At 36.7% G+C, this 25,972-nt stretch overlaps 8 protein-coding genes across 14 annotated transcripts; 7 read left to right on the top strand and 1 right to left on the bottom strand.

The window, feature by feature from the left end:
• Positions 1-771: 771 nt before the first annotated feature.
• Positions 772-5,251, top strand: LOC106426319 (iron-sulfur cluster co-chaperone protein HscB homolog). 6 transcript variants are annotated; one of them, XM_013867044.3, is made up of 15 exons: positions 1,058-1,391; positions 1,476-1,588; positions 1,666-1,774; positions 1,851-1,890; positions 1,958-2,047; positions 2,137-2,236; positions 2,324-2,463; positions 2,540-2,642; positions 2,718-3,270; positions 3,533-3,860; positions 4,091-4,187; positions 4,266-4,355; positions 4,506-4,571; positions 4,718-4,786; positions 4,919-5,251. In XM_013867044.3, the coding sequence occupies exons 1-15, from the start codon at positions 1,268-1,270 to the stop codon at positions 5,054-5,056; spliced, it is 2,160 nt and encodes a 719-aa protein (XP_013722498.1). In that variant the 5' UTR covers positions 1,058-1,267; the 3' UTR covers positions 5,057-5,251. The 6 variants fall into 6 exon arrangements, 4 of the variants coding, with proteins under 4 accessions (XP_048607776.1, XP_013722498.1, XP_013722501.1 ...); XR_002656639.2 differs by lacking the exon at positions 4,919-5,251 and having other exon boundaries at positions 772-1,391; positions 4,266-4,360; positions 4,693-4,787; XR_002656638.2 differs by lacking the exon at positions 4,919-5,251 and having other exon boundaries at positions 773-1,391; positions 4,266-4,360; positions 4,718-4,787.
• A 277-nt stretch (positions 5,252-5,528) lies between these two features.
• LOC106426304 (fasciclin-like arabinogalactan protein 17) lies at positions 5,529-8,247 on the bottom strand. 2 transcript variants are annotated; one of them, XR_007321052.1, is made up of 3 exons: positions 6,610-8,247; positions 5,919-6,022; positions 5,529-5,834 (listed from the first exon to the last, which is right to left on the bottom strand). XR_007321052.1 is itself a non-coding variant. In XM_048751821.1 (3 exons), exons 1-2 carry the CDS (start codon positions 7,061-7,063, stop codon positions 5,946-5,948), a joined length of 531 nt encoding a protein of 176 aa, XP_048607778.1. In that variant the 5' UTR covers positions 7,064-8,215; the 3' UTR covers positions 5,529-5,834; positions 5,919-5,945. The 2 variants fall into 2 exon arrangements, 1 of the variants encoding a protein (XP_048607778.1); XM_048751821.1 differs by having other exon boundaries at positions 6,610-8,215.
• Positions 8,248-9,233: 986 nt separating this feature from the next.
• LOC125584039 (protein LEAD-SENSITIVE 1) lies at positions 9,234-10,706 on the top strand. The gene is made up of 3 exons (XM_048751818.1): positions 9,234-9,462; positions 9,540-9,613; positions 9,856-10,706. Exons 1-3 carry the CDS (start codon positions 9,443-9,445, stop codon positions 10,542-10,544), a joined length of 783 nt encoding a protein of 260 aa, XP_048607775.1. The 5' UTR covers positions 9,234-9,442; the 3' UTR covers positions 10,545-10,706.
• Positions 10,707-11,139: 433 nt separating this feature from the next.
• LOC125584010 (NDR1/HIN1-like protein 1) lies at positions 11,140-11,550 on the top strand. The gene has a single exon (XM_048751704.1). The coding sequence runs from the start codon at positions 11,140-11,142 to the stop codon at positions 11,548-11,550; it is 411 nt and encodes a 136-aa protein (XP_048607661.1).
• Positions 11,551-18,037: 6,487 nt separating this feature from the next.
• Positions 18,038-19,510, top strand: LOC106426296 (protein LEAD-SENSITIVE 1). Its single transcript, XM_013867021.3, has 3 exons — positions 18,038-18,266; positions 18,344-18,417; positions 18,660-19,510. The coding sequence occupies exons 1-3, from the start codon at positions 18,247-18,249 to the stop codon at positions 19,346-19,348; spliced, it is 783 nt and encodes a 260-aa protein (XP_013722475.1). The 5' UTR covers positions 18,038-18,246; the 3' UTR covers positions 19,349-19,510.
• A 205-nt stretch (positions 19,511-19,715) lies between these two features.
• LOC106426339 (NDR1/HIN1-like protein 1) lies at positions 19,716-21,383 on the top strand. The gene has a single exon (XM_013867065.3). It carries the CDS (start codon positions 19,945-19,947, stop codon positions 20,590-20,592), a length of 648 nt encoding a protein of 215 aa, XP_013722519.1. The 5' UTR covers positions 19,716-19,944; the 3' UTR covers positions 20,593-21,383.
• A 171-nt stretch (positions 21,384-21,554) lies between these two features.
• Positions 21,555-22,550, top strand: LOC106426354 (NDR1/HIN1-like protein 3). The gene has a single exon (XM_013867075.3). The coding sequence runs from the start codon at positions 21,643-21,645 to the stop codon at positions 22,348-22,350; it is 708 nt and encodes a 235-aa protein (XP_013722529.1). The 5' UTR covers positions 21,555-21,642; the 3' UTR covers positions 22,351-22,550.
• Positions 22,551-23,819: 1,269 nt separating this feature from the next.
• On the top strand, positions 23,820-24,582 carry LOC106426364. Its single transcript, XM_013867083.3, has one exon. It carries the CDS (start codon positions 23,964-23,966, stop codon positions 24,474-24,476), a length of 513 nt encoding a protein of 170 aa, XP_013722537.1. The 5' UTR covers positions 23,820-23,963; the 3' UTR covers positions 24,477-24,582.
• Positions 24,583-25,972: the final 1,390 nt, after the last annotated feature.

Here is a 25,972-nt window from a genome sequence, read left to right as displayed (position 1 = left end):
CAAAAGTAAAAATTTATGACAAAACAGAGTTATTTGTCTTCTTTTCAGAAATCTTATCGGAGTATTCTCGGAACTTATCGACGACTTCATCTTCTCCACCATTCATCATATTTCTTGCCTCTTTTTCATTTTGCTAAGCATCAAAAGCTGGTCGCACACAATTGGTGGGGATACGTTCATATGGAATATATCTCTCGTTGTATCTCTTTTTCATTATCGTATGCATTATACAATATGTTGTATGGACATGTGCTTAGTGCATGGTTTTAACATGAGCAAAAAACAATGTATAAATTTTGAAGTAATGCATCAACCGATGTTTGTTGGGACACAAAACTATAAAGAATGAAAAAAAACAATATAAAACAAATCCAACCAAAATAACAAGGTTAAACCCAATATTTGATCCTTTGTATTTTACTCTTAAAAATAGTTACAAATCCAATCAAATCCAGTTTCAAATTAAATCCATACACAAATTTTTATTATTGAATAACACATGATTCTAAAATTTATTTTAAAATCATAAAACCAATAACTATGGATTTGAATGTGAATTTTAAAATAATAGAACCAATAACGCTACATTTAGTTTGGATTTACAAATCCATTAAAATGCAGAAACCAATAACACCCTCGAAGTTAAGTTTATAAGTGGTTATAAGAATATACATTATAAAAAATGAAGTTTATAAGTGGTTATAAGAATATACATTATAAAAAATGAAGTTATTATGTATTTTATGAATTAATGTCACGTTTATACAAACCAACAAGAACCAGTTTTGAACAATTACACACTTTCACATTTTGAAATTTTCTATAGATTACAGTAAGAGAATGTCAAGTCATCTTCATATGGTTGCTAACCATAACTGCAGACAACATAAGGACCCCAAAAATACACAGTTTTAGCTGTAACATCACCATCCTGTTTATGACTATTTTTGTCCTCTGCATATATATATATTAAAGAGGCAGAGAACTTCCCACCTATTTTCACTTGACACCGACACTTGTGTCTTGTCCGTTTCCCTCTTTGTCAGTCTCTCTTATTATGGTTAATCTCGATATTAATCTTTGTCATCACGCAACCCTTTATTGGTGAAAAACTTCAAATATTCCTGGAAATGAAACAGATTTGAATTTTCTATAGATAGTCATACTAAACTTTCTCACCTTCTTTCTCCATCTTGTCGGTCTCGTTTTGTCCTCGGAACCTAATAAATAACTTCACTAGAAGGCTGTAAGTTGAAAGTGTGACATTATGCAGAAGAAAGGAGAGATCTCTGAGTACAGAGAGAAACTGGACAAGACCTTGTCTTCTCCTGAGCTAACCGATCATGAGTCTCTCAAATCTCTTCTTAGAAACCAGCTTTGCTCCTCTTCAGGTATGTTCTTCTTTTTTTGTGCTTTTATTGTTTATGAATCCACTCTTGGAATTTCGCTTCATGTTTGGTGTGATTGTTTTGTAGAGTGTAATGAGAACACATTGGATAAAAGAACAGCTGATGTATCAAAGCTACTTAGCATGCTTAGGAGTGTTTCAATGACGGATGCATCATCATCATCACATGGTGATTGGAAAGTATGTCTGACTTCAAACACATTCCCTCATTTTTTGGACAAGTGATCTTGGATTGTAACGAGTGTTTCTTTTTACAGATAAAACAAGATCTTGAAGATTGCCGTGTCATGTACCGTCAAGGGCTTGAAGGAAGTCCTTTTCACACTTTGCTCGTTGAAGGTTACATGGATTCCCCTCTCGAAGACTGTAAGTGTTTCTTTTATTAGAATCTTAAAAACATGATTCCTGCATCTGATGTTTTAGTGGACTCATGATGATGTAGGTTTGTGTGTTTCGTGGGAAACAGCCCTCTACAAGAATTGGTCAGTCTCTTTAAGACTTTGGATTGTGAACAACAGAGGATCTCATGTCTTGTGTTTATGTTACTAGGTGGCCACAGTTTGCGTTTCCACCATTTAAGATTTTACAAGGCACATGCTTGCATAAGGTCCGGACCGGTGAACAAGTTTGTCTAGTGAGGTTTGTTCCAATTGAACCGTTACTTTTGTAATCTTTTGTAATCTTTTGAAGCTAATATGGGAAACTTTATTTATTTGTGGGGAAGAAAGGATGAAGGTTCCATGGCCATTGTCAGAAAGAGAGGTTATAGTGCACTACTTCTTGTTTGAATATTTTAAAGATGGCTTAGTTGTCGTCCTTCTGAACTCGGTAAAGCAAACAAACCCTTCTTGTTGTGTTGTTTTCAGTGTTACCTTGGTATGAACATTTTAGTAAGTTTTTGTTTGCAACTTTTAGATCTCTGATTTAGATAGTATTGGAGTTTCTGCTAAGGACATGGCCAAGAAAGTTATACCTGAAGCAACGAGTGCAGTGAGAATTGATCTCGTAGGTGGATTTGCTTTACAGAAGGTTACTTCACAGAGGAGTTTCGTCAGGTATAGTTGTTGCAACATGTTACTACTTGTCTTTTAGTTATGAAGCTCTTAAAAAAATCTATATAAAATTTTGTAGGGTGATAGGGGAACTTGATATAAAGCTGGACTTGGTCCCTCCGTCTCTTATGAATTTTATCGCTAGGCAGATCGTCGGTAAAGGTTTCAAACTGTATAAAAAGGTCAAGAAAACATTAATTTTGGTTTATTTGTCTCAGTGTTTCGGTGCAGTTTTCTTACTTTTGAATGTAAAACAGGCAGCTGGTTCGGTGGCGAAACTTGATGAAGGTTTCAGCAGAGCTTTAGCTCATCCTTTGTACATTAACATACGTCAAGCTATGTATTCAACTAATAAGGCAACTGAGGAAGAACAGGAGACGGAGAATAAACACGAAAATGATGAGTATGAAACTGTCCATTGCAGACGAGCGATTTTGGAGATTGAGGAGGAAAAAGAAGAAGAATATTTTGAGGAAAGTGTTTCTTCTGAGGAGAGGAATGTAAATGGCAATATCAGAAGACAGTTTAGCATTAGTACAGAGGTGGAACAAGCTTTAGGAACTCTAGATAGAGCTATAAACATGGTTAGAAATATAACACCGGTCAAAGAAGATGAGGAATTGCCGCCAAATAAAGCAGAGGATCAGAGAAAGCAAGTAAGTATGTTAGAGACATTTGAAAATGTTCCTCAAAGATCACAGAGTCAATATTTTTCAACTTCAAGAGTCAGTGTCACACAAGAGGGGAGCTATTTTAGTCAAGAAGACAATAAGCGAGAGAAAGAGACAGGAGATGATCACTTAAACAAAGGTAAGACACACTTATTTACTTTCAAGTCTTGGCTCTGAAGGAAGCTCAAGTTCCTATTAATCTTAGATGCTCAAGTTTTGTGGATGATTATATTTGTAAACTTGTTGCAAATTCATAATCAAAGCTACTCTAGTTAAGAGTTGGTCCAAGCCAAATAATAATCTAAACCGGAATACATTTAACACTAACCGGAAAATCAAATAACTTTTTAAGGTTTAGACCTAAACGATCTTTCAGACTCTCTTACTTGTCTTTCCGACAGAGAGAGAAAGACACCAAATGAACAAAACAAAGAAGCTGGTGGCTTCAATCTCCACCCTTTTAACAAGACGAACCTCTCATCCTTCTTCTTCTACTCTCCGATGCAATCCACTCGCAGCGATTTCGACTAATCCACAAACCGACTTGAATCCGGTTAAACCCTTGGCGGTTTCCATCAGGAGACTCCAATCTTCGGACAAGAGAAGCTCATCCGGTTGCTGCTGGAACTGTGGTTTCTCTTCGGACAAAGCTGCGTTTTTGTTCTGTGACTCGTGCCGCAGCATTCAACCCGTTGATGATTCCGTGGACTACTTTCAAATCTTTGGCCTGTAAGTATAATATCTCTACACGCTTCGTTGATTAGAAAAGGCTCTTTCAGACAGAAAGATTAGAACTTTATAGTTAGATTCAGTAGCTGATCACTTTGAAAGGTGACATCTTTGAACTGGGTTTGGGTTTTAATAACTTGTCTTCATTAGGGAGAAGAAGTATGAGTTAGAAAGATTAGAACTTTATAGTTAGATTCAGTAGATGACATCTTTGAATTGGGTTTGGATAGGGAGAAGAAGTATGAGTTAGAAGGTGGAAGCCTTGAAGGCAAGTACAAAGACTGGCAGAAGAAGCTGCATCCTGATTTAGTTCATAACAAATCTCAGGTCTCTTTTTGTTTCCCATAGTGAAGCATTATCACTACATGGTTCTTACAGCAATTGCCCCTGAATTGTTGTTAACAGAAAGAAAGAGATTACGCAGCTGATCAGTCTGCAAAAGTGACTGAAGCATGCAGGACACTAACCAAGCGGCTCTCAAGAGCAATGTATATCGTAAGGTCCCCACTTTTTTACCTGTTTGTGGCTTCTATTTGGTTAAGGATTCTTGAAAGCTGAGAGTTCTGAAACTATGCAATGTTGTTGATGCTAATTGATGTGAAGAAGTATAGATGGGTCTGATTGATATTTGGTTTCGTTTTGTAGATGAAGCTGAATGGCAAAAATGTCAATGAAGAAAAAACAGTAACAGATCCAACGTTGTTAATGGAGGTAAATTGATCTACCTCATAAAATAATATTAGCTCTCAATGATGAATTTTTTTGTTTGTTTGTTTGTGCAAATACACTTTATGTATTACAAATTTACTTACAAATAAACATATTCTTCTAGTTTTATTAACTGGAAATAATGTCAGATGATGGAACTCAGAGAGGCCATAGCAGAAGCAGATGATTCAAAAGAGTTAAACCAGATCCAATCCCAGGTACCCTTTGAACATCCTGATTCATCTGCCTTTCTTCAGACGCTCTTGGTCACTTTTCTGAAACTGAAGTTTCAAACAGTCTTCAGCTTTGGGCACTGATTGAATCAATGTGGTTTTGTTGTTATTTTCAAGGTACAAGAGAACCTGAAGCAATGGTCTGATTCTTTTGCCGACAACTTTGAAAGCCAGAGGTTTGATGAAGCTGTAAACTGTATTCGGAGAATGACTTATTACGAGAAAGCTTGTGAAGAAATTGTGAAGAAGCTATGAGGAAAGCAGTCCTCCCTTGAACCATTCTTTTTGTTCGTTTTCTTAAAGGCCTCAGTCACATTTGAAGGGAAACACATCATGATAACTAAAGTACCTTTGCTTCATGATTTGATTTACTTATAATATTTAACTGAAGACGTTGTAATAAAGAACATGGACGGATACGTTATTAAGAAAAAGATTTGATTTGGTCCCTTTGCATGAGACTTTTTTCACCAAAATGTTGGAGAGAGAGAGGTCAGGTACATGTAGATAACTTTCGCTGTGCTAGTAAAGCAGACTTCTGTAAAACAATACATGAAGCATCATCGACCACATGGGAAAAAGACGAGAGATTTCTCACTACAGCAAAGTTTGTATTTGTCTTTCAGACAACCAACAACACAGCCATGCAGCCAACCCATTTCCCATGTCCTATGTGATTAATTTAGAGACATCCAATCATAGTGATGATGATTATTCTCTTACCAAGTGCAAATATACCTTTCTCATAGTAAAAGCCAACGAGTCCAAAAAGCAACAAATCCTTAAGATAAAAGAAAAGGTTTATGTTCTCTCTCTTTTGTTACCTCTTTTTATTAATTGTATACTTTCATTCTCATACACCACCAAATTAATTAAGAAATGATTGATATATCTAATTACAGTATTCATACTCCAACACCAATTATGAAACACCCCCCAAAAATATATATTTAAGAAAAAAAAACTCAAAAACCATGCTTGTTGGTTCCTGAAGCGTTGTTGTCTATACACCCAATGACAAATCTTCAATCAGCTGCATTAAGAGAAAGTCATGTTACCATTGCTAAATCGCTTGAACATATCAATGAACAAGAAACAAAGATTGTACAACCCTTACCTTTTTGAATGTGTGTACATAAGTTCTTTACCGGCATTTGGTGAAATAAGAAGCGTCCTTGCCAATAGCACCAAGCATTCTACAAGCTACTTCCAAAAGATTTCCTGTTTGTTTCAATAAAAACAATAACACCTTTAATAAGTCAAAGTCCATCACGATCACACACACTCTAATCTCTCCATGACTGTCCCCTTGCATTACAATAATTTTATACTTCACAAAAAGCTATCAAATAATTTAAGTAACAAACCGTCTTGAAGGTAAGAAACGTGACAAGATGCTTATATCCAGCTTAGCCAAGGGCTATGACCAAACACACACACATGACACAACAACAACAACAAAAAAAGCCTAACCCTTCTTTGATTCTTGCTTGGGTTTAGTATCATCCAATATTCTTCAAATCTTCACTTCCCTAACTCTAATATTGTTTCTTGCTAAGAGCCTAAGACATTTACTACATAACTACCATTCTCAAAGGCCTAATTGCTTATCAGTAATCCACCTAAACCAAATTGGATTTAACCAAAGTTCAATCAAACAACTATAGACTACCGCAGTTGAATGAACCAAACATCAAATCAGTTTACCAAAACTGTGGGTGCTTAATCATCTAAACTTGCCAATACTAAAGGCAGATTATTAGATCAAAGATTCAATCAATGCAGCAACCACAGAGAAACAAACGTACCTCTTCTCGGTTGAACAACTTTCTTAACCGGTTTCTTAACCGATTCAACAACCTCCTCCACTTCAGGGAACAAAACACCATCAATCCCCTGAACCGAGATCCGACCGTCCGTATAAATGTCCGGATCAAACAAATACGCCGACCTCTCACCGTCCCCGAACTTAACCGAACCATCAGCCTCCTTAGCCACAACCTTATGAGGAAAACGCAGCGTATCGAACTTCACCTTCCCAAACCTCCTCACAGAGTTATACATACTCTCCTCCGTCTGGTACTCAGGGATGATATGGTAATACACGATCTGCTCCGGAGCTCCAGGCTCGCTCAGCTGATCCGTCGTCAGCTTCACCATGGCCTCGTCGTTGGGAGCAAGAACCGTCAGCACATAGCCTTCCGACACCAACCGACCCATCTCCGTCGCGAGCGACGTCAGGTTCACGAGAATGTCCGCCATCTCGTTGTAGCCGCCGTAATGCAGCAGCGTGTGGATGAAGTCTTTGACCTGAGCTTCGCCGTCGAAGTGGTGGCGCTTGCCTCCCGGTCACGGCGCCGGTGCCGGAGCTAGCGACGGACCGGGAGCCATTGCGGATTTGATCGGGAGAGCCGGCGGAGATCCGGCCGGTGCCGGAGCGGGTTTCTTCTTGAGACGGTTGGTTCTCGGGTCGACCTCCGGAGCTCCTTCCGGTAAGACGGCGGAGATTGATCGGAGGCTGCGGCGGCGGTTGAAATCCTCTTGAACGGAGCGAGGGATGAGAAGCTGTTCGATGCCGTGGATCAACCCGTCGGGTCGGGTCAAGTCGTCGGGTCGGATTATCTCGGCGGAATCCACCATCTTTCTGCCGTCTCCTTTGATCAAATGGAGATGATCGTTCGCTAGCGTAACGTGTTTGACCCGACCCGAATCCTCTGATGGCCATTGGTCCGACCCGACCCGGGTGGGGATAATGTGGAACATGAGGAGTGTTTGGAGAGATTTGAGGTTACCCGGCTCGAGCAAGAAGCGTTTGAACTCAGGGTCAAGGTCACGCTCCAGAGCTTCGTTGCGAGGGGCGAAGATGGTGATGTTGTGGCGACCGACGGCGTCTTCGAGTGTCTGAAGGAGGAGAGCCTTCTCGACGAGCTCGGAGAGTTCTGTGTAACGAGAGTCGAGGAGAGCTACGAGGACAGAGTTGGAGTTGATCTGACCCGACCCGGATGAGGTGTTCGGGTTCTTGGATAATGCAGATGAGGAGGAGAGTAGGAGGAAGAGAATGAGATTAGCGACGGCGGAGCCACCGTAGATACGGCGATCCATGGAAGCGGTGTTAGATCGAATAATCAGAAAGAGTTTATTTTTTCTTTTTCTTTATTTTTTATTCTTCTTGAAGTGTCGGCGATGGCAAGTGGAAGTGTGTGAGAGAGAGAGATGAGTTTGGTTGTGTCTGTGTTGTGTACTTGTGTGTAGTTTGGTTGTGTCTGTGTTGTGTACTTGTGTGTAGTTTTGGGTTTTAGACCTTTCCGACCAGGCTGGTGTAGGGACCCACCCAATTTTTATAATGTTCGCTGCTGACTTCATCTCCACTCAGCTCATCTTGGCTTAAAATTTTCTTTCATTTTTTGTTTTTTGTAAGCAAAATTCTAGAAACTTCACAAAAGAACTGTATGTAATTTGGTACAGGGAATGATGTAGTTATGTGATGGTACTTAACTTACAGTGAAATTAAATAGAAGGAAGGCTAAAATAGACAAGTGTGAGAGTTTTTTTTTTTTTTGAACAAATGAGTGTGAGAGTAACGCGTGGCTCTAAAAGTGTGAGAGTATCAGATGAGTGAATGTAATTTCGAAGCAAAGAGGAAGCCGAGTAACGCGTGGGTCTAAAAGGAAGCTGTCGGTTTGGGACGTAAACATCAATCTAAATAGTAAATACGCCTTTTGGGTTTGTGAATTATGTGTAATCTCTCCGTCGGAAACTACTGTCACGTGCCCTGCGTGAACGTAAAGTCACGTCCAAAAGAAGCATCTACAGCCTTTTTCTCTGTGACCTCGAGAGAAAATCAAAAAGGGGTTTAACCCATTTCGGTATAGTTCTAGTTTTTTTGGTGTTTAACGTAAACGAACTCCTGCGTAAGTTTGGGGTTTAGTAGTATGTTATTCACCAATGCAACCCATTGCCGTATGTTATTCCGACGAGTAGATGTGATCTCCACGAGTAGACATTTTCAGCACAACTTTTTAGTATATGATTTGTATGTTGAAATTATTTTTGATTGAAAAATCATTTTATTAATTAACTTGTAAACTATTGAATTTTTTTCACCAAATCTCTTAAAATTAGTAATGTAAATATGTTAACCAAGTAGTCTTGGCCTAGTTGTAAAGGGGTTCCAGCTAGAGCTTCTGTCCTGAGTTCGATTTTTTTTGGCCACCCAAAGACGCTTTATGTGGTAAGAAAATCCGGATTTCTATGGGTCCCTTGGTGATTAGTCTTTGAGGTTAGAAAATCTTTGGGATCACACCAATACCAAGGTTATCAGAAAAAAAAATATATATGTCAAAAAAATGCCGAACCCAAAAATAAATCTTGAATCTTAATCAAATTAAAAGCCCATTATATACCTAACACCGGCCCAATATTCTCAAAGCAAGAAGAAACGATGCCACATGGCATACGGTTGGCACCTGTCCCCATCGTCTCTCCCTTTTAATTATTTTCTTAACGACAAAGGAAGTATGGGCCGAACACCGAAGGCATTTAGCATTAATTCGATACATTCTCTCGCTTGAAGATAAGTTTAAGAAAAGCATCAGTCTCGTCTCTTCTACGGCGTTTCAGAGAATCTAAGAGAGATCATCGATGGGTCTTCTCTCCAACAGGTTTCCTCTTCTCCCCCTCTTGATTCTCCGTATTAGTCTCGTCTCTTTCTCACGGAGTTTGTCTATCGTTTGAACAGAATCGATAGATCAAGTTTGAAACCTGGAGATCACATCTACTCGTGGAGGACTGCTTACATCTATGCCCATCACGGTACTCTTCTCCTCTTCGATTTTTTGAATTTATCTTTTCATTCGTTGTTTTTGATGTAATTATAGCTTTATAGTGTTAAAATCGATTTGTGAAAAAAAATTAGGGTTTGACAATGATTTAGGGTTAATATTGAGCCTCTCCTTGCTTGATTCACAAGCTAAGTGTTTTTGTAAGTGGTCTGAATGATATGCTTTGGTCCCAAAATGGACACAAGATAATGTAATAATATGTTTTTGGTCTAGGTATCTATGTTGGAGATGATAGAGTCATCCATTTCACAAGACGAGGCCAAGAAGTCGGAACCGGGACCGTTCTCGATCTCGTACTCGTAAGCTCAGGCCCATCACGAGCCCACACGCACTGTCCAACATGCGTTCCACCCAACGAAGGCCACGGCGTCGTTTCCTCCTGCCTGAACTGTTTCCTAGCCGGTGGCGTCCTGTACCGCTTCGAGTACTCCGTCAACGCCGCCCACTTCCTCGCCAAAGCCCGAGGAGGAACCTGCACGCTCGCCGTCTCCGACCCTAACGAGATAACTGTCCACCGTGCCAACCACCTCCTTCGGAACGGGTTCGGGTGCTACGACGTTTTCAAGAACAACTGCGAGGACTTTGCGATCTACTGCAAGACGGGGTTGCTTGTTCTCGAAGGAAGAATGACGATGGGGCAGAGCGGTCAGGCTGTTTCGATTATCGGTGGGCCGATCGCTGCGGTTTTGTCTACTCCGATGAGGCTTGTGACGACGAACATCTATGGGATGGCGGCGACGGCGGTTAGTGTGTACTGTGCGAGTAGGTACGCTACTGATATCGGTATGAGAGCTGATGTGGCGAAAGTTGAAGTGGAGGATCTCACGAGAAGGCTCTCTGTAGGGCTGTTCCAAGTTATTGAGCCTCCAGTGGCAGCCGTTGCTTTACCAACCACAAGCTGATAGATAAAGCTTAAGAGCTTCATCTACTTCTTGAATGTTTCAGTGATTGTATCATGTGTTGTTTCCAGTTACGTTTCGTATCCAAAACATTCTAATAACCACACTCTGCTTGTATACTTGTACGTTTCTCTACACTACATGAAAAATTGATATTTCGTGTCATATACTATTACCGGTTTTGTAGAAATTATATTATCAAAATATAAACCACTGGTGCAATCCGGTTTGTTTGGGATTAATTTGATTGCGGTTTAATTTGGATTCTCAAGGCAAAGCCACGGGAACAAGCTTTGATATACATTTGGAAGGAAATAAGTGAATTAAAAAAGATTACCAAAATATAAAAATTTCCTTAAACGAAAAATGAAAAATGTACATTTTTATGAAGGTTTTTTTCTATATGATTTCATCATATTCTACTTTCGAAAAATGTACAATTCTATTTTTTACATTTATTAAGTTCCTGTTTATTTTGTTGATCAATACCAATGTATAAAACCCTACCGTGAGTCCATCACCAATAGTATACGTACTTTAATAGCATCCTTAACTTCCCTCTTCCACCAACCACCGTCATCACCGCCGGAACTCCAACATGGCCGTCGTCGTCAAAGAATGTGGCTCTCACGGAAGCAGCTCACCCCGCCTCCTCAACTTCCTCCGTCGCAATATCATCTGCTTAGTAATATTCATCATCGTAACCATCATCGGAATTGTCCTAGCTTGGGTAATTCTTCACTCACCAAAGCCACACTTCATCCTCCAAGACGCAACCGTCTTCTCCTTCAACGTCTCAGGCGACCCACCGAACGTACTCAGCTCCAGTATCCAAACCACTCTCATCTCTCGTAACCTTAACGGCAAGACAGGAATCAACTACGACCGTCTCGACGTCTACGCTTCTTACCAGAGCCAGCAGATCACTCTCCCGACGTCGATACCGGCGGCTTATCAAGGATACGAAGAAGTCAACGTCTGGTCTCCTTTCATCGGTGGAAAGAATTGAAGATAGCATCTGAATATAATAAAACACTAGAGCTTGACCCGCACGCCCGTGCGAGTGTTTATTTTAACTTGTAAAATCATTATTAACTTATAAATTATTGGTAATTACTATGTTTTATAAATTGTGGTCAATGTTATTAGATTTTTGTTGTATTATTATCGTGTTGAATGTATGTTTAGCACAAAGAAATGATTAGTAATACATTTAACTATTAATTGTTTTTGTTTTTTTTTTGTATTTCAGTGTTAATCTTATCTTGTACTCATACTCTATTATTTAAAAAGTTAAAATTATTAATTATATATATTTTTGGACAACAAAACTCTATGTTTAAACATCTATTAAATGTTAAAAGGAGTATTGATTTTATATCTTACTATTTTTATTAACTATGTTTTTAGTTCGTATAAAATAATTGGTAATACAATAAGTAATTAATTATTTGAAATTTAATTTATTTTTATGTCAAATTTATGTTACTCATGTACAAAATTATGTATATATTTGAATTTAGTTATTGTATATAATATAAATGGACTATTTATTAGTACTTAAAAAATTGATCTATATTTTAATAAGATAGACTAAATGTTAAAAATGGTTTTATATTAAATTTAGTTAAACGAAATAGAAATTGGATATGGTCTTTATATAATATCTAAACTATAAATACAAACAATTACAATGGGCCAATATAGTACTTTAATCAAAATAGAGTGGGTGTCAACAATTGAGTTTATATAACAAAACTGTTAAATATATCATCTAAATTTTGATGTTATTCACTGTATAATTGCATAAATTTGTTGTTTATGTGTCTTGTTCGATAATACTATTACAAAATATTTTAACATTTTTATATAATACACTTTGGTATTCTTTAATAAGAATATTAAATCTATTTTTCCAAATTTTGGTGTGAAAACTTTTTATTTGAAGTAATGAAAGTAATATCTTTAGAAAATTGATTAATTATCTAAAGGTTGCGCCACACATATATTATGTTTATTTTAAATATGTCTAAATGTATTTGGTTTTGAGTTTATAATGTATTTCTATATTTTCTTGCAAATTTTTGATACAATAAATAATCAAACAGAGAAAGTATCCTCAAAATATATTAAAATTATACTTTTATAGTTTGCATACATTACATTTTCAATTTTTATTTAATTATATATATTTTTTTAGAAACTACGTCAATTATTCTTTGTAGTATTAATATTCAATACATTTATAAAATTATTTAACATGTATAATCTATTTTTGTTCATCAAACTCATCTTATATAATTGTTATGTTTAATAAAAATTACAATTTTTGTTTAATTAATCCAGTCATGTATGGGTTTAAATTGGTTTTGGACTTTTAATTTCAAATTTAAATTAGTTATACAAAAAATTGAATAAAATATTATAATCTCAATCTAAACAATTTGTAATATTTTTCACAGCATATATGTAGAAGTGCGATTACTTAATACAATTCTAAAGAAATAAACTCTTAGAAAAGATTTTAAAGTTTAAACGAGATATAATTACATAGGACTACTTTGAGGGTGAGGGTAGAGCTCTTCGTAAGAGTTTACTATAATTTCTTCGGCAACTCAAGTTACCACTGATATATTCGCTTGGCATAGAAAGACTCTAAACAAATGAAAGTGCCACTCCTTCTGGGGAGAAGTTTAGGAATACTAAATCCCTCACCTGCTGTTGGAAATACCCCCCAATCTCATAGATTCATAGTTAAGGTGACAATTGTTCATCCCCAATGCAACACAGTAGAGATTTTCAAAAGGCACTGGCAAAAGCTATATTAGACATTCTGGCCAGGGTTTGTCCAAAAAAAAAAAAAAGACATTCTGGCCAGGGTTCAAAATTTTTCATCTGCTGGTTTGATCTTGGAAAAGTGAGGGGAGATATCTATGTAAGAGTTTCTTCTGCTAGTCCAGTTGCCACCAATACACCTGCAAGGAGTTCAATATCAGAGATTGTTTGTTTTAAGTGAATATTTGATGCTATAACATTAAAGTATAAAAAAATGTGTATAGAACAGACCTCAGAGAGGCTTCTTCTAATCAGAGAGCTGTGTTGTTTATAACTTCTGCTGCAATAGGTATGTGACTCATCTTGCAAACAAAGGGTTAAAAGCTCCACGTACGAATAATCATAAAATCGACAAAAACATAAAAAACGATAAGACAGTAGTGGTTAATGATGTAACCTTATATTGAACTCCTTTAACTTCTGCACAGACTCTTGAGCCGCTTTCACCATTTCCAACCAGGGAAGTTAAAACCACAAATAAGAAGCCAAAAGCACTTGATTTAAGAAGAACTCACCATAAAATCTCCGGCGTGGATGGTTCCCATTTCAACAGATTGTCCGGTTTCAAGCTCCAACTGCCAACTATTTGACTATTTATTATTTTGTAAAAGTGGCATGAGTTAAAAAAGAAAAGAAGACAGTGACTAAGAGTCTGACATACATATATACAAATAAACCAAAATTGTTTGGTACTCGTAATGGATCTTGTCTTGTCCTCTTGCCGGCAAGCAATGTATAAATAAGAAGCCAAAGAGCAAACCTGATTTCTTCCACTGGCTGACTTCTGACCCTCTAACATTTTGTAAATTTCGTTGGCTAAGCATACCTGAATCAAAAAAGAAAAAAAATATATCACTATTAGAAAAAAAGAGATGAAACAAAGAGAGAGAGAACCAAGACATGAGACAAAACGTCAAAACCTTTCTCTTAACAAAGAGATGAAATTGATTTTGTCCCAATGTCCATGGTCAACTGGACATCTTTACATTGCAAATCAAACCAGCAAACGCAATCATCCTATAATCATAATTTTAAATTGAAACGTATAAAATAGTATGATTCTGAATTGGAAATAACCTTGGAATCTGAAGCTTCTCATGAGCCACAACATACATTCTAAAGTGGACATAACCTTGAAATCAGAATCGCATATCACCAAACTTAATCCAAGTTCCACATGGTTTGTCCATAAATCCAATTCGACACCAAGTTTCCCCTGAATTCACCATTTTTTATCTACGAGCAACATTACCTTGTTGTTGATTCTGAAGTTCTTCAACGCTTCCATCATGAAAGCCTCTTTCGTGTAGAGGTTAAGCACCCACCTTAGGTGAACATCACAATATTGACAAATTAAGTATAAATTTTGGATTCCAGTTAGAAATAGGTTGATGAGCAATAATCAAAGAAGCATATGAAAAAATATGGTTTTAAGAATCCAAGAAGGGATTGAAATCGAAGAAGAGAACCCAGTGGAGATGAAGGAGACGTATGCAGAGGCGAAGCGTATATTAAATTAGATGATAAATTATTTACTTTAATCGTGAGTAAAAATTATTATCTTAGTGGCATAGAATTGTAATTCTTTAAAAAAAGTCAGAGTTATTTTAATTTTTTACTCCTGTTTAGATAGATAGAAAAGATGGCCCAAAAAAGTGGAAACATGAATTATTATTATACAAAGACAAACTCCTAAATCGAGAATACAGATGAAATAATTTCTATAGTAAATACATATTTGTGAACATAATTATAATATTATGTTTAATATTTTCTTTTTCAAATTATAAGTATTGTGTTTCGACTACATGTTTTATTATTATATTTTAAATATTTAATTATTTTGTTATTTATTTTGTTATCAAATATACATTATTTATTTTAAATAACATTATGTTATTTTCATTAGAGGTTTCATTTTGGATATATCGTATCTATACTATTTGGTTATTATTTAAGTATCTTAGATAACATTTACTTTTACGATTCAACTAAGATATTTTTATTATACATATTAAAAGTTTGATTACTGTTGTTATTTTCATGTCGTTTGATTTTTGCCTTAGATTGGTATATATAATACTAAGATTATGTATAATTTAAAATATGTTTTTAGAAAATCATACAGTAAAACTAAACTAAAGTGCTGATCGGAGAAGATAATTTCTTTTGTAAAGTACTAAATAACATATGTCCTTAATTAAAATCGCATGTCTTACAGTGATATCTTCCATGCAACACATTCCTCAAAGAATCCACCAACTTCATGAAGGGATTTCAGTGCGTCCTATCACGGTATGTATAAGAAATGTTTAGGACATCAGAAAACACCAAAAAGATAATACTCAAACTTCCATCGGCTTCATGTGCTATGACCACCAAGTAAGCCTTTTTAAAACTTTAACATATACATACATATATGTATTTTACAATCCACCATATTTGATTTAAACTACTCACTATTTACTTAATTGGTTCGGTACAACAAAATTTGTTCACATTCATGGACAACTACTAGAAGGTCGGCTCAACGGAAATATTCAGCCGAATGACCCAAAAAACTTAACCGAAGGAGATATATATGAGTTTTCAGGATAATCTGTCATACATAATTCACGACATCGGAAACTCACCCAACTGCCGTATTACATTCAGATCGACCAAAAGACAATAACATTGAACGTTACAGACATCGGTCTGATATTTCCAGTTCACAATTTATCTCCTCAGAATTACAGAAATCTATTGCGCTTAGCCACTACACCCACCTACTTACCAGGTACGTAAGTCATTCCAGTATTAATTAAACAAACATGGATGTTTATTCTAAAATCAATGTGCAGATGTCGTCGGGCAGATACTCATAATACAAAAAATAAAACCGTACCACCCAGAACTCAATATTGATGCCACGATTGGTCTACGCCTGAACAAGTAAGTCTAACACAATAATTAAAAACGTAATAATAATTCTCTTCATACATACATCTCTATCTCAGGTCGACAATTGTTAAACTCATATTGTGCGACAAGCAAGCAGCAGATTTTAGCATCCTACAAAGCAAGAAGAATAAGAAATTTAAAGTTGTCATCATCACAAGCATAATTCCTAAACTTTTCCAAGGTAAATAATTTTATTAAACACATCAAAAAATAATACAGATCAAAGTTTTTTTAATCAACAAAACAATAATATCCAATTTTTTCCAGGCAAACTACTACTCAGTTCATCACCAGCAACAAATTTTTACTTCGACAAATCAATTGACTACATAAAGCCTTTCAAAAGGCTAATAGGAGATCATGCAAACGCATTCAGCAAAGAGTGATTCTAATTCATGCATCATTCAGATTATTATTCTCTTTCTCACAGAACTTGATACCTTGATTTATTTACATTTTGAACTATTTTATCATTGTTTTTCTTTATATTTCTACTACTATATAAAATCTAAAACTCAAATTTTGTCTTCCACTCTTTGCTAAGCAACTTAAATATATAGAGAATAAATTAAGAAGACATAATTCGCGCGTAGCGCGGACAAAGCATCTAGTTTTTATAATGTTCGCTGCTGACTTCATCTCCACTCAGCTCAGCTTGGCTTAAAATTTTCTTTCATTTTTTTGTTTTGTAAGCAAAATTCTAGAAACTTCACAAAAGAACTGTATGTAATTTGGAATAGGGAATGATGTAGTTATGTGATGATACTTAACTTACAGTGAAATTAAAGAGAAGGAAGGCTAAAATAGACAAGTGTGAGAGTTTTTTTTTTTTTTGAACAAATGAGTGCGGGAGTAACGCGTGGCTCTAAAAGTGTGAGAGTATCAGATGAGTGAATGTAATTTCGAAGCAAAGAGGAAGCCGAGTAACGCGTGGGTCTAAAAGGAAGCTGTCGGTTTGGGACGTAAACATCAATCTGAATAGTAAATACGCCTTTTGGGTTTGTGAATTATGTGTAATCTCTCCGTCGGAAACTACTGTCACGTGCCCTGCGTGAACGTAAAGTCACGTCCAAAAGAAGCATCTACAGCCTTTTTCTCTGTGACCTCGAGAGAAAATCAAAAAGGGGTTTAACCCATTTCGGTATAGTTCTAGTTGTTTTTTTGGTGTTTAACGTAAACGAACTCCTGCGTAAGTTTGGGGTTTAGTAGTATGTTATTCACCAATGCAACCCATTGCCGTATGTTATTCCGACGAGTAGATGTGATCTCCACGAGTAGACATTTTCAGCACAACTTTTTAGTATATGATTTGTATGTTGAAATTATTTTTGATTCACAAATCATTTTATTAATTAACTTGTAAACTATTGAATTTTTTTCACCAAATCTCTTAAAATTCACAATGTAAATATTCATAATGTAAATACGTTAACCAAGTAGTTTTGGCCTAGTGGTAAAAGGGTTCCAGCTGGAACTTCCGTCATGGGTTCGATTTTCTTTGGCCACCCACAGACGCTTTAAGTGGCAAGAAAATCTGTATTTCTATGAATTCCTGGTTGATTAGTCTTTGAGGTTAGAAAATTTTTGGGATCACACCAATAGCAAGGTTATCGGAAAAAAATATATATATGTCAAAAAAATGCCGAACCCAAAAATAAATCTTGAATCTTAATCAAATTAAAAGCCCATTATATACCTAACACCGGCCCAATATTCTCAAATCAAGAAGAAACGATGCCATACGGTTGGCACCTGTCCCCATCGTCTCTCCCTTTTAATTATTTTCTTAACGACAAAGGAAGTATGGGCCGAACACCGAAGGCATTTAGCATTAATTCGATACATTCTCTCGCTTGAAGATAAGTTTAAGAAAAGCATCAGTCTCGTCTCTTCTACGGCGTTTCAGAGAATCTAAGAGAGATCATCGATGGGTCTTCTCTCCAACAGGTTTCCTCTTCTCCCCCTCTTGATTCTCCGTATTAGTCTCGTCTCTTTCTCACGGAGTTTGTCTATCGTTTGAACAGAATCGATAGATCAAGTTTGAAACCTGGAGATCACATCTACTCGTGGAGGACTGCTTACATCTATGCCCATCACGGTACTCTTCTCCTCTTCGATTTTTTGAATTTATCTTTTCATTCGTTGTTTTTGATGTAATTATAGCTTTATAGTGTTAAAATCGATTTGTGAAAAAAAATTAGGGTTTGACAATGATTTAGGGTTAATATTGAGCCTCTCCTTGCTTGATTCACAAGCTAAGTGTTTTTGTAAGTGGTCTGAATGATATGCTTTGGTCCCAAAATGGACACAAGATAATGTAATAATATGTTTTTGGTCTAGGTATCTATGTTGGAGATGATAGAGTCATCCATTTCACAAGACGAGGCCAAGAAGTCGGAACCGGGACCGTTCTCGATCTCGTACTCGTAAGCTCAGGCCCATCACGAGCCCACACGCACTGTCCAACATGCGTTCCACCCAACGAAGGCCACGGCGTCGTTTCCTCCTGCCTGAACTGTTTCCTAGCCGGTGGCGTCCTGTACCGCTTCGAGTACTCCGTCAACGCCGCCCACTTCCTCGCCAAAGCCCGAGGAGGAACCTGCACGCTCGCCGTCTCCGACCCTAACGAGATAACTGTCCACCGTGCCAACCACCTCCTTCGGAACGGGTTCGGGTGCTACGACGTTTTCAAGAACAACTGCGAGGACTTTGCGATCTACTGCAAGACGGGGTTGCTTGTTCTCGAAGGAAGAATGACGATGGGGCAGAGCGGTCAGGCTGTTTCGATTATCGGTGGGCCGATCGCTGCGGTTTTGTCTACTCCGATGAGGCTTGTGACGACGAACATCTATGGGATGGCGGCGACGGCGGTTAGTGTGTACTGTGCGAGTAGGTACGCTACTGATATCGGTATGAGAGCTGATGTGGCGAAAGTTGAAGTGGAGGATCTCACGAGAAGGCTCTCTGTAGGGCTGTTCCAAGTTATTGAGCCTCCAGTGGCAGCCGTTGCTTTACCAACCACAAGCTGATAGATAAAGCTTAAGAGCTTCATCTACTTCTTGAATGTTTCAGTGATTGTATCATGTGTTGTTTCCAGTTACGTTTCGTATCCAAAACATTCTAATAACCACACTCTGCTTGTATACTTGTACGTTTCTCTACACTACATGAAAAATTGATATTTCGTGTCATATACTATTACCGGTTTTGTAGAAATTATATTATCAAAATATAAACCACTGGTGCAATCCGGTTTGTTTGGGATTAATTTGATTGCGGTTTAATTTGGATTCTCAAGGCAAAGCCACGGGAACAAGCTTTGATATACATTTGGAAGGAAATAAGTGAATTAAAAAAGATTACCAAAATATAAAAAATTTCCTTAAACGAAAAATGAAAAATGTACATTTTTATGAAGGTTTTTTTCTATATGATTTCATCATATTCTACTTTCGAAAAATGTACAATTCTATTTTTTACATTTATTAAGTTCCTGTTTATTTTGTTGATCAATACCAATGTATAAAACCCTACCGTGAGTCCATCACCAATAGTATACGTACTTTAATAGCATCCTTAACTTCCCTCTTCCACCAACCACCGTCATCACCGCCGGAACTCCAACATGGCCGTCGTCGTCAAAGAATGTGGCTCTCACGGAAGCAGCTCACCCCGCCTCCTCAACTTCCTCCGTCGCAATATCATCTGCTTAGTAATATTCATCATCGTAACCATCATCGGAATTGTCCTAGCTTGGGTAATTCTTCACTCACCAAAGCCACACTTCATCCTCCAAGACGCAACCGTCTTCTCCTTCAACGTCTCAGGCGACCCACCGAACGTACTCAGCTCCAGTATCCAAACCACTCTCATCTCTCGTAACCTTAACGGCAAGACAGGAATCAACTACGACCGTCTCGACGTCTACGCTTCTTACCAGAGCCAGCAGATCACTCTCCCGACGTCGATACCGGCGGCTTATCAAGGATACGAAGAAGTCAACGTCTGGTCTCCTTTCATCGGTGGAAAATACGTCCCCATCGCTCGGGCCAACGCTTTGTCTCTTGTTCAGGAACAGTCAAGTGGTGGGGTCAAGGTGTTGGTTCATGTCGTCGGGAAGATTAGTTGGAAGGTCGGTCCTATTACGAGGACATCTGATCTCTTCGTTAGGTGTCCGGCGTTAATCAGTTTCGGGAATAGCGCCGCCGGAGTTATGGTAGGAGGTAGAGGCGTTAAGTATACGCTCGTTACCGTATGCAGTGTTAGTGTCTGAACAGCGACCAACTGACTTAACGGTGTCGGATATGTGATCATGTCACGGATTTTATTACGTGTTATACAATAATGATTTTGTAGCAGTTTAGTTTTACCATGAATTTACATTCGGTTGCTAATGTAGTTTTATTTATATTATTAAATCTGATTGACCTTTCTTGTTTAAAAATATGTAACATATGAAAGCAAGTCTTCACCTAATCTTCGTCTACAAGTCTTTGCTAAATTTGTATATTTTCTGTAGAATTTTGTGACAGTTTGTTTTGTCACATATAATAAACTGGCATGTTTTTTTTCTCGACCTTTTATTTTTGTATAAGCTAATTGAATTCTTCATTCATTTTATAACTATTGCTCCAAAGTCTTACTTTTGTCCAGTTTCGAAAACACTAGCTTGGCTATCTTACTCTTAGCAGTCGCTTTTAATCAAGGAAGTTTCTTGGAAGGTTATTATATTACATTGTAAAGATTGCTCTCTTTACGATTCCCAAACCAACTACTGCACGAAAGGATCATTACATTCCCACTTGTATACATCTCCATTTTCACTACATAAATATTCACGTATACATAAATTTTAGTATACGGAAAAGACCAATGCCCGGTTAATCAAAATAATCCTAGATTTAATAGAAGTATTTAACTAAATATTATAATCTTAATTTACTAATTATTTTTTGAACAAAAAAATTACATAGCCAAACTAAAGAGGGTAAATAAACAGAAAAAATCTAAGTAAAACTTAAGAAACAATCTTGATTGTTTACTAAACTGTTATCATAAATATGTAAAAATTAAGAACTGTGCCGTAACTCGGAAGTAACCTCTAATTAATCAACTCACCTTACAATATCAAAAACGCGTGTCACCTTTGACTTTGAAAAACAAAACCGCGTCAGTTTAATCGGTTTATCTAATACACGCTATCTCCAGTATATATATATACACCTTCTTTCTTTAATCTTTACACTCAATAACATTTCAAATTTATTTTCTCAAAACATTACACACAAACAGAAACTTTCTTTAGAGCTATTCCATCAAACCAATGGGGGACAGACAACCGCACTTGAACGGTGCCTATTACGGGCCATCGATTCCTCCGCCGACGAAAACCTCTCACAGCCACGGCAGACGCGGCGGTGGATGCTGCTGTTTAGGCGACTGTCTCGGCTGTTGCGGCTGCTGCATCTTAAGCGTCATCTTCAACATCCTCATAGCCCTAGCCATCGTGGTAGGCATAGCCGCTTTGATCATCTGGCTAATTTTCCGACCAAACGCCATCAAGTTCCACGTCACCGACGCCAAACTCACTCAGTTCACGCTCGGCACGGACAACAACCTTCGATACAACCTCGACCTCAACTTCACGATCCGAAACCCTAACCGACGGATTGGTGTTTACTATGATCAGATTGAGGTCAGAGGCTACTACGGTGATCAGCGTTTCGGAGCCAGTAACGTCTCGCCGTTCTACCAGGGACACAAGAACACGACGGTGGTTGGAACTAATATAGCTGGACAGAGCTTGGTGGTGCTTAACGGGGGAGATAGGAGGGATCTGGACGAGGATGTGAAGTCAGGGATCTACAGAATCGATGCGAAGCTGAGACTTAAGATTAGGTTTAAGTTTGGGTTGATCAAGTCGTGGAAGTTCAAGCCGAAGATCAGGTGTGATCTCAAGGTTCCTCTAAGTTCATCTAACACAACCAGTGGGTTTCAGTTCCAGCGGACCAAGTGTGACGTTGACTTTTGATGCTAGTGAAAGTCAATACTATAATGTCTCCGATATGAATTTATATAGACACTCTTGTTTATTTTTTGGTTTAGATTGTTTTCTTTATTAATTTCATATATAATGGGCTTTATGTGATATCGTTGGAGAGGCATTTCTTGTGTAATAATCCTTCCATGTAAATTAAATAAAAAAATTGATTTTTTTTTTGTTTTACGATATTTATTCAGAATCAAATTTAGAGAATGTTCCAAGTTAACTTATACTTAGACAACATAAAATAGTTGTATGCTAAAGATGTGTTGAATCAGCTTTTTAAGCACTTAAATTGTACAAATCAATGTTAAAGCCATCTAAATCCAGACCTGATTACATATATTTTTTAATTTTTTTTTTGGTCAAATACTCTGCTTCCTGGCCTTGTTCTAAACTGTTTAGCATTTACGCATAGAAACACCGATTTTTTTATTAATTTTCAGGAGAAGTTGATAGCAGAAATGAGGACAAAGTAAACAAAGATTTTCAAACGAATGTTCCTTCGGCAAAAACAAACAACCTCAGCTCTCCGCACACAAGAAAGGATAAAAATGACTCTGCCTTTTCACCAACTTATGTTGGTTTGTTCTATGAAAGCGCCTCTAAATAGCTGAAAAATACTTAACATCAAAAGTGCTTGTTGCTAGAATTTTCAGGAGTACGAAGCTAGAAGCTAGAAGCGAAAATAGGATGAACTACAGCAAATAGCTTATTGAAGGCATCTCAATCCCGACTAAAAGTAAATATGGAATAAATAATGCTTCAACCCAATTTCATATCTCACTCCATAATAGAATTTACTCCATAAATTGAGTAATCTATTTTTTGTTTGTTCATCACTCCATTATGGAATAGGAAATGAAGTAAGGTTGGAGCATATTTACATCATATCCATTTTTACTTTATTTTAAAGGAAAAATGAAATTTTATATTAGAGATGCTTTCTGGGTGAACTTGGTCAGATGTTTGGTACTATTATATTTATTTTTCTTTCTTTTATATGGGCCTAATGGTCTAGGCCTAGTATTCCTTACTACTTGACTAACTTCTAAGACCAGGTGGCCTAAACCACTTGCCCCAAGATGCTGGTGGGAATCCATATCCATTCATCTTGTTTTATATCAAGCACCATTGGTAATACATGCCTTCGTTTAGGTGATGAGTCAAACAATAGGACTTCATCATGGTAATAAATATTTATGTTATATAAACATATCTTTTCTTAACTGGATGAGTTAATTACGTCATAAGCTTATTTTAATAACGGAAATAAAAATATTTTAATTTACGTTCCCTATATATGATATCAATTACTAATCAAGTATTAGGAAAATAATGATTACGTTGGTTGGTTGGATATCCGAATATATTTCATCTAATCTTCACACCCACTTCTATAATATATCTTTGTCCGTATATAAAGTACTTTACATATAAAGAATTTTGTAATTATGAGCTATATACACACTTGGATGGTATCATTCATACACGGTGAATGACTCACGTCCAATCAATAATTATTCAGAAAATACAAAGAAAGTAAACGTTTCTCTATTATAAGCCAAAGATAATGACAAATGTCTACATTATAGACATCAATGATTACATTAGACCTCATATTTACACACAAACCCACTCAGCCACAAACACAAGAGAAGACTATGGAGATACCGTCAACATCTCCGGCGACTCCACTCCGCCGTAGAAACTCCATTTCTACGACAACACCTGCGATCACCACCGTAGAAACTCCATCTCCGTCGTTCCATTTCGAGCTCATCTCGCTGAAACCATCCTCTTACACATCCCTCCGAGATATCATCTCATCTCCGAGTAACTCCTCCGTCAACTTACCGTCTGTTAACGGTAGCAGCTCTCCCGTGTTATCCACCGTGGGAGATATCTCGATACGCAACCCCTTAGTAAAGCAAGCCGCTTGGTCTTATCTCCAGCCGACGGCGTTGACTTCTTCGGAGGACTCGCCTGGGTGTTCTCAGTTCCTCCGCCGCGTATGGCTCCACTTCTCCGCCGGAATACAGTTCTTGAAGCATATGTTTGACTGGATTCTCCAGTCAATCCAGTCAATATGTATTCCTCAGATTGTTAAGTAGCTTGCCCCACACGTTTGATTTTGTGTTTCAGAAATTGAACACAAGTGTTTGTATACAATAAAATGTTACCAGAATCAAAAATATATTCAAGAAAAATTTACATAAAGTCTCCAAGACATATCCATGTTCCTATAATGTAAGCTTGACTAGAGTGTTGCTTGTAAAGACAATGGAATAAGAAGACTCTGGTTCAGTTTGTCAGAGTGTTGAATCAACAAAAGCCCATGAAGTTCTCCAGAGCATTTGGGCCGCTCAGTAGAATTAGGCTCATCGGACTAATTAGACGCAAGTCTGCGCATCTTTAAAAGCTTTGAAGATTTGAAATTGATGTTAGGTTGGTATAGTTGTAAATCCAGTTCTTGTTCAGAACTTGGACAAAATTTAAGTTTAATATCCTGTCAGTATTTCTGCTCATATAATTTTTCTTTCTCCTCATATAAATTGATACGAAATTGTCAGTAAGAATTGAGAAAAATATAGAACATACAAAGAAAACTATTGAAGTTTTAATGTGTACTGCATTCACAATTAATAACAGCATAATTAGATTTCAACCACTCAAGTATTAATGCATTTATAGAAGCAATAAATAAATAATTAAGTAGAAAAAACAAAACATTGAAATAAAAACTATGACATCTATACTATTAAAGCAAGATTCTATTGTCTTTTTTTACCTTAGTCTGTATTTTCTTTATTAACATTGCATGTTTCATTAAGGGCAATCAAGTAATATTAATAACACATATATATTGGGCCATTATTTTCGGATCCAGCCCATTATCCACATCAGATCTCTCTTGGGCCATTTTGGCCGATTAAGAAATCAGATCCAATTCTTACATTTTTTTTCCTTTGGGTCATTGAGTCCAAGTTCAAATAATTTTTTTTTTCAACAATTCTTAATTAATTTTTTTTCTTTTCTTAATATAATTTAAGCATTCATAAAAAAAATTGATTTTTTTATTGAAAAGTATAAATCTTTATTAAAAGTATATAATTATTTTTATTAAATATATTAACCACATAATAAAATTAATTCATCAGAGTTATACCAACTTAATTCATTAAAAAAATAAAGTTTAATTTTTTAAACATAAATAGTCATTTAAAATGAAACACGATAAAGAAAGATAAAAAGTTTAAGTCTTTTATAAAATAAAACACAAATATATGAAATATGACGCTAAATATTTGTCAATTGAAAAAAAAATCTAGTATCCTCTTATAGCTTGGTCAAATTTCTTAAGGGTGAACTTTTTCTTTTGTGTTGTATTAATGGCAAAGACGTTAAGGATCATCTTAAAGAATAATACATGAAAGCTAACGCTTATGCAGGGGGCAACATCCGGAAAACTCAATTATAGTATAAAACGTACGTTTCTCCATGCTTCACCACTAAATGTGATCACAAACGCTAATGAATAATATGTTTAATTTGTTGATAAGGGATTATGATGGAATGGTTCAAATCCTACTAGTTACATGTTATAATT

The sequence above is a fragment of the Brassica napus genome, chromosome C3, assembly GCF_020379485.1.
Source record: "Brassica napus cultivar Da-Ae chromosome C3, Da-Ae, whole genome shotgun sequence".
Lineage (NCBI taxonomy): Eukaryota > Viridiplantae > Streptophyta > Magnoliopsida > Brassicales > Brassicaceae > Brassica > Brassica napus.
The sequence above is the reverse complement of the archived record's forward strand: the minus strand, read 5'-3'. Positions and strand labels throughout refer to the sequence as shown.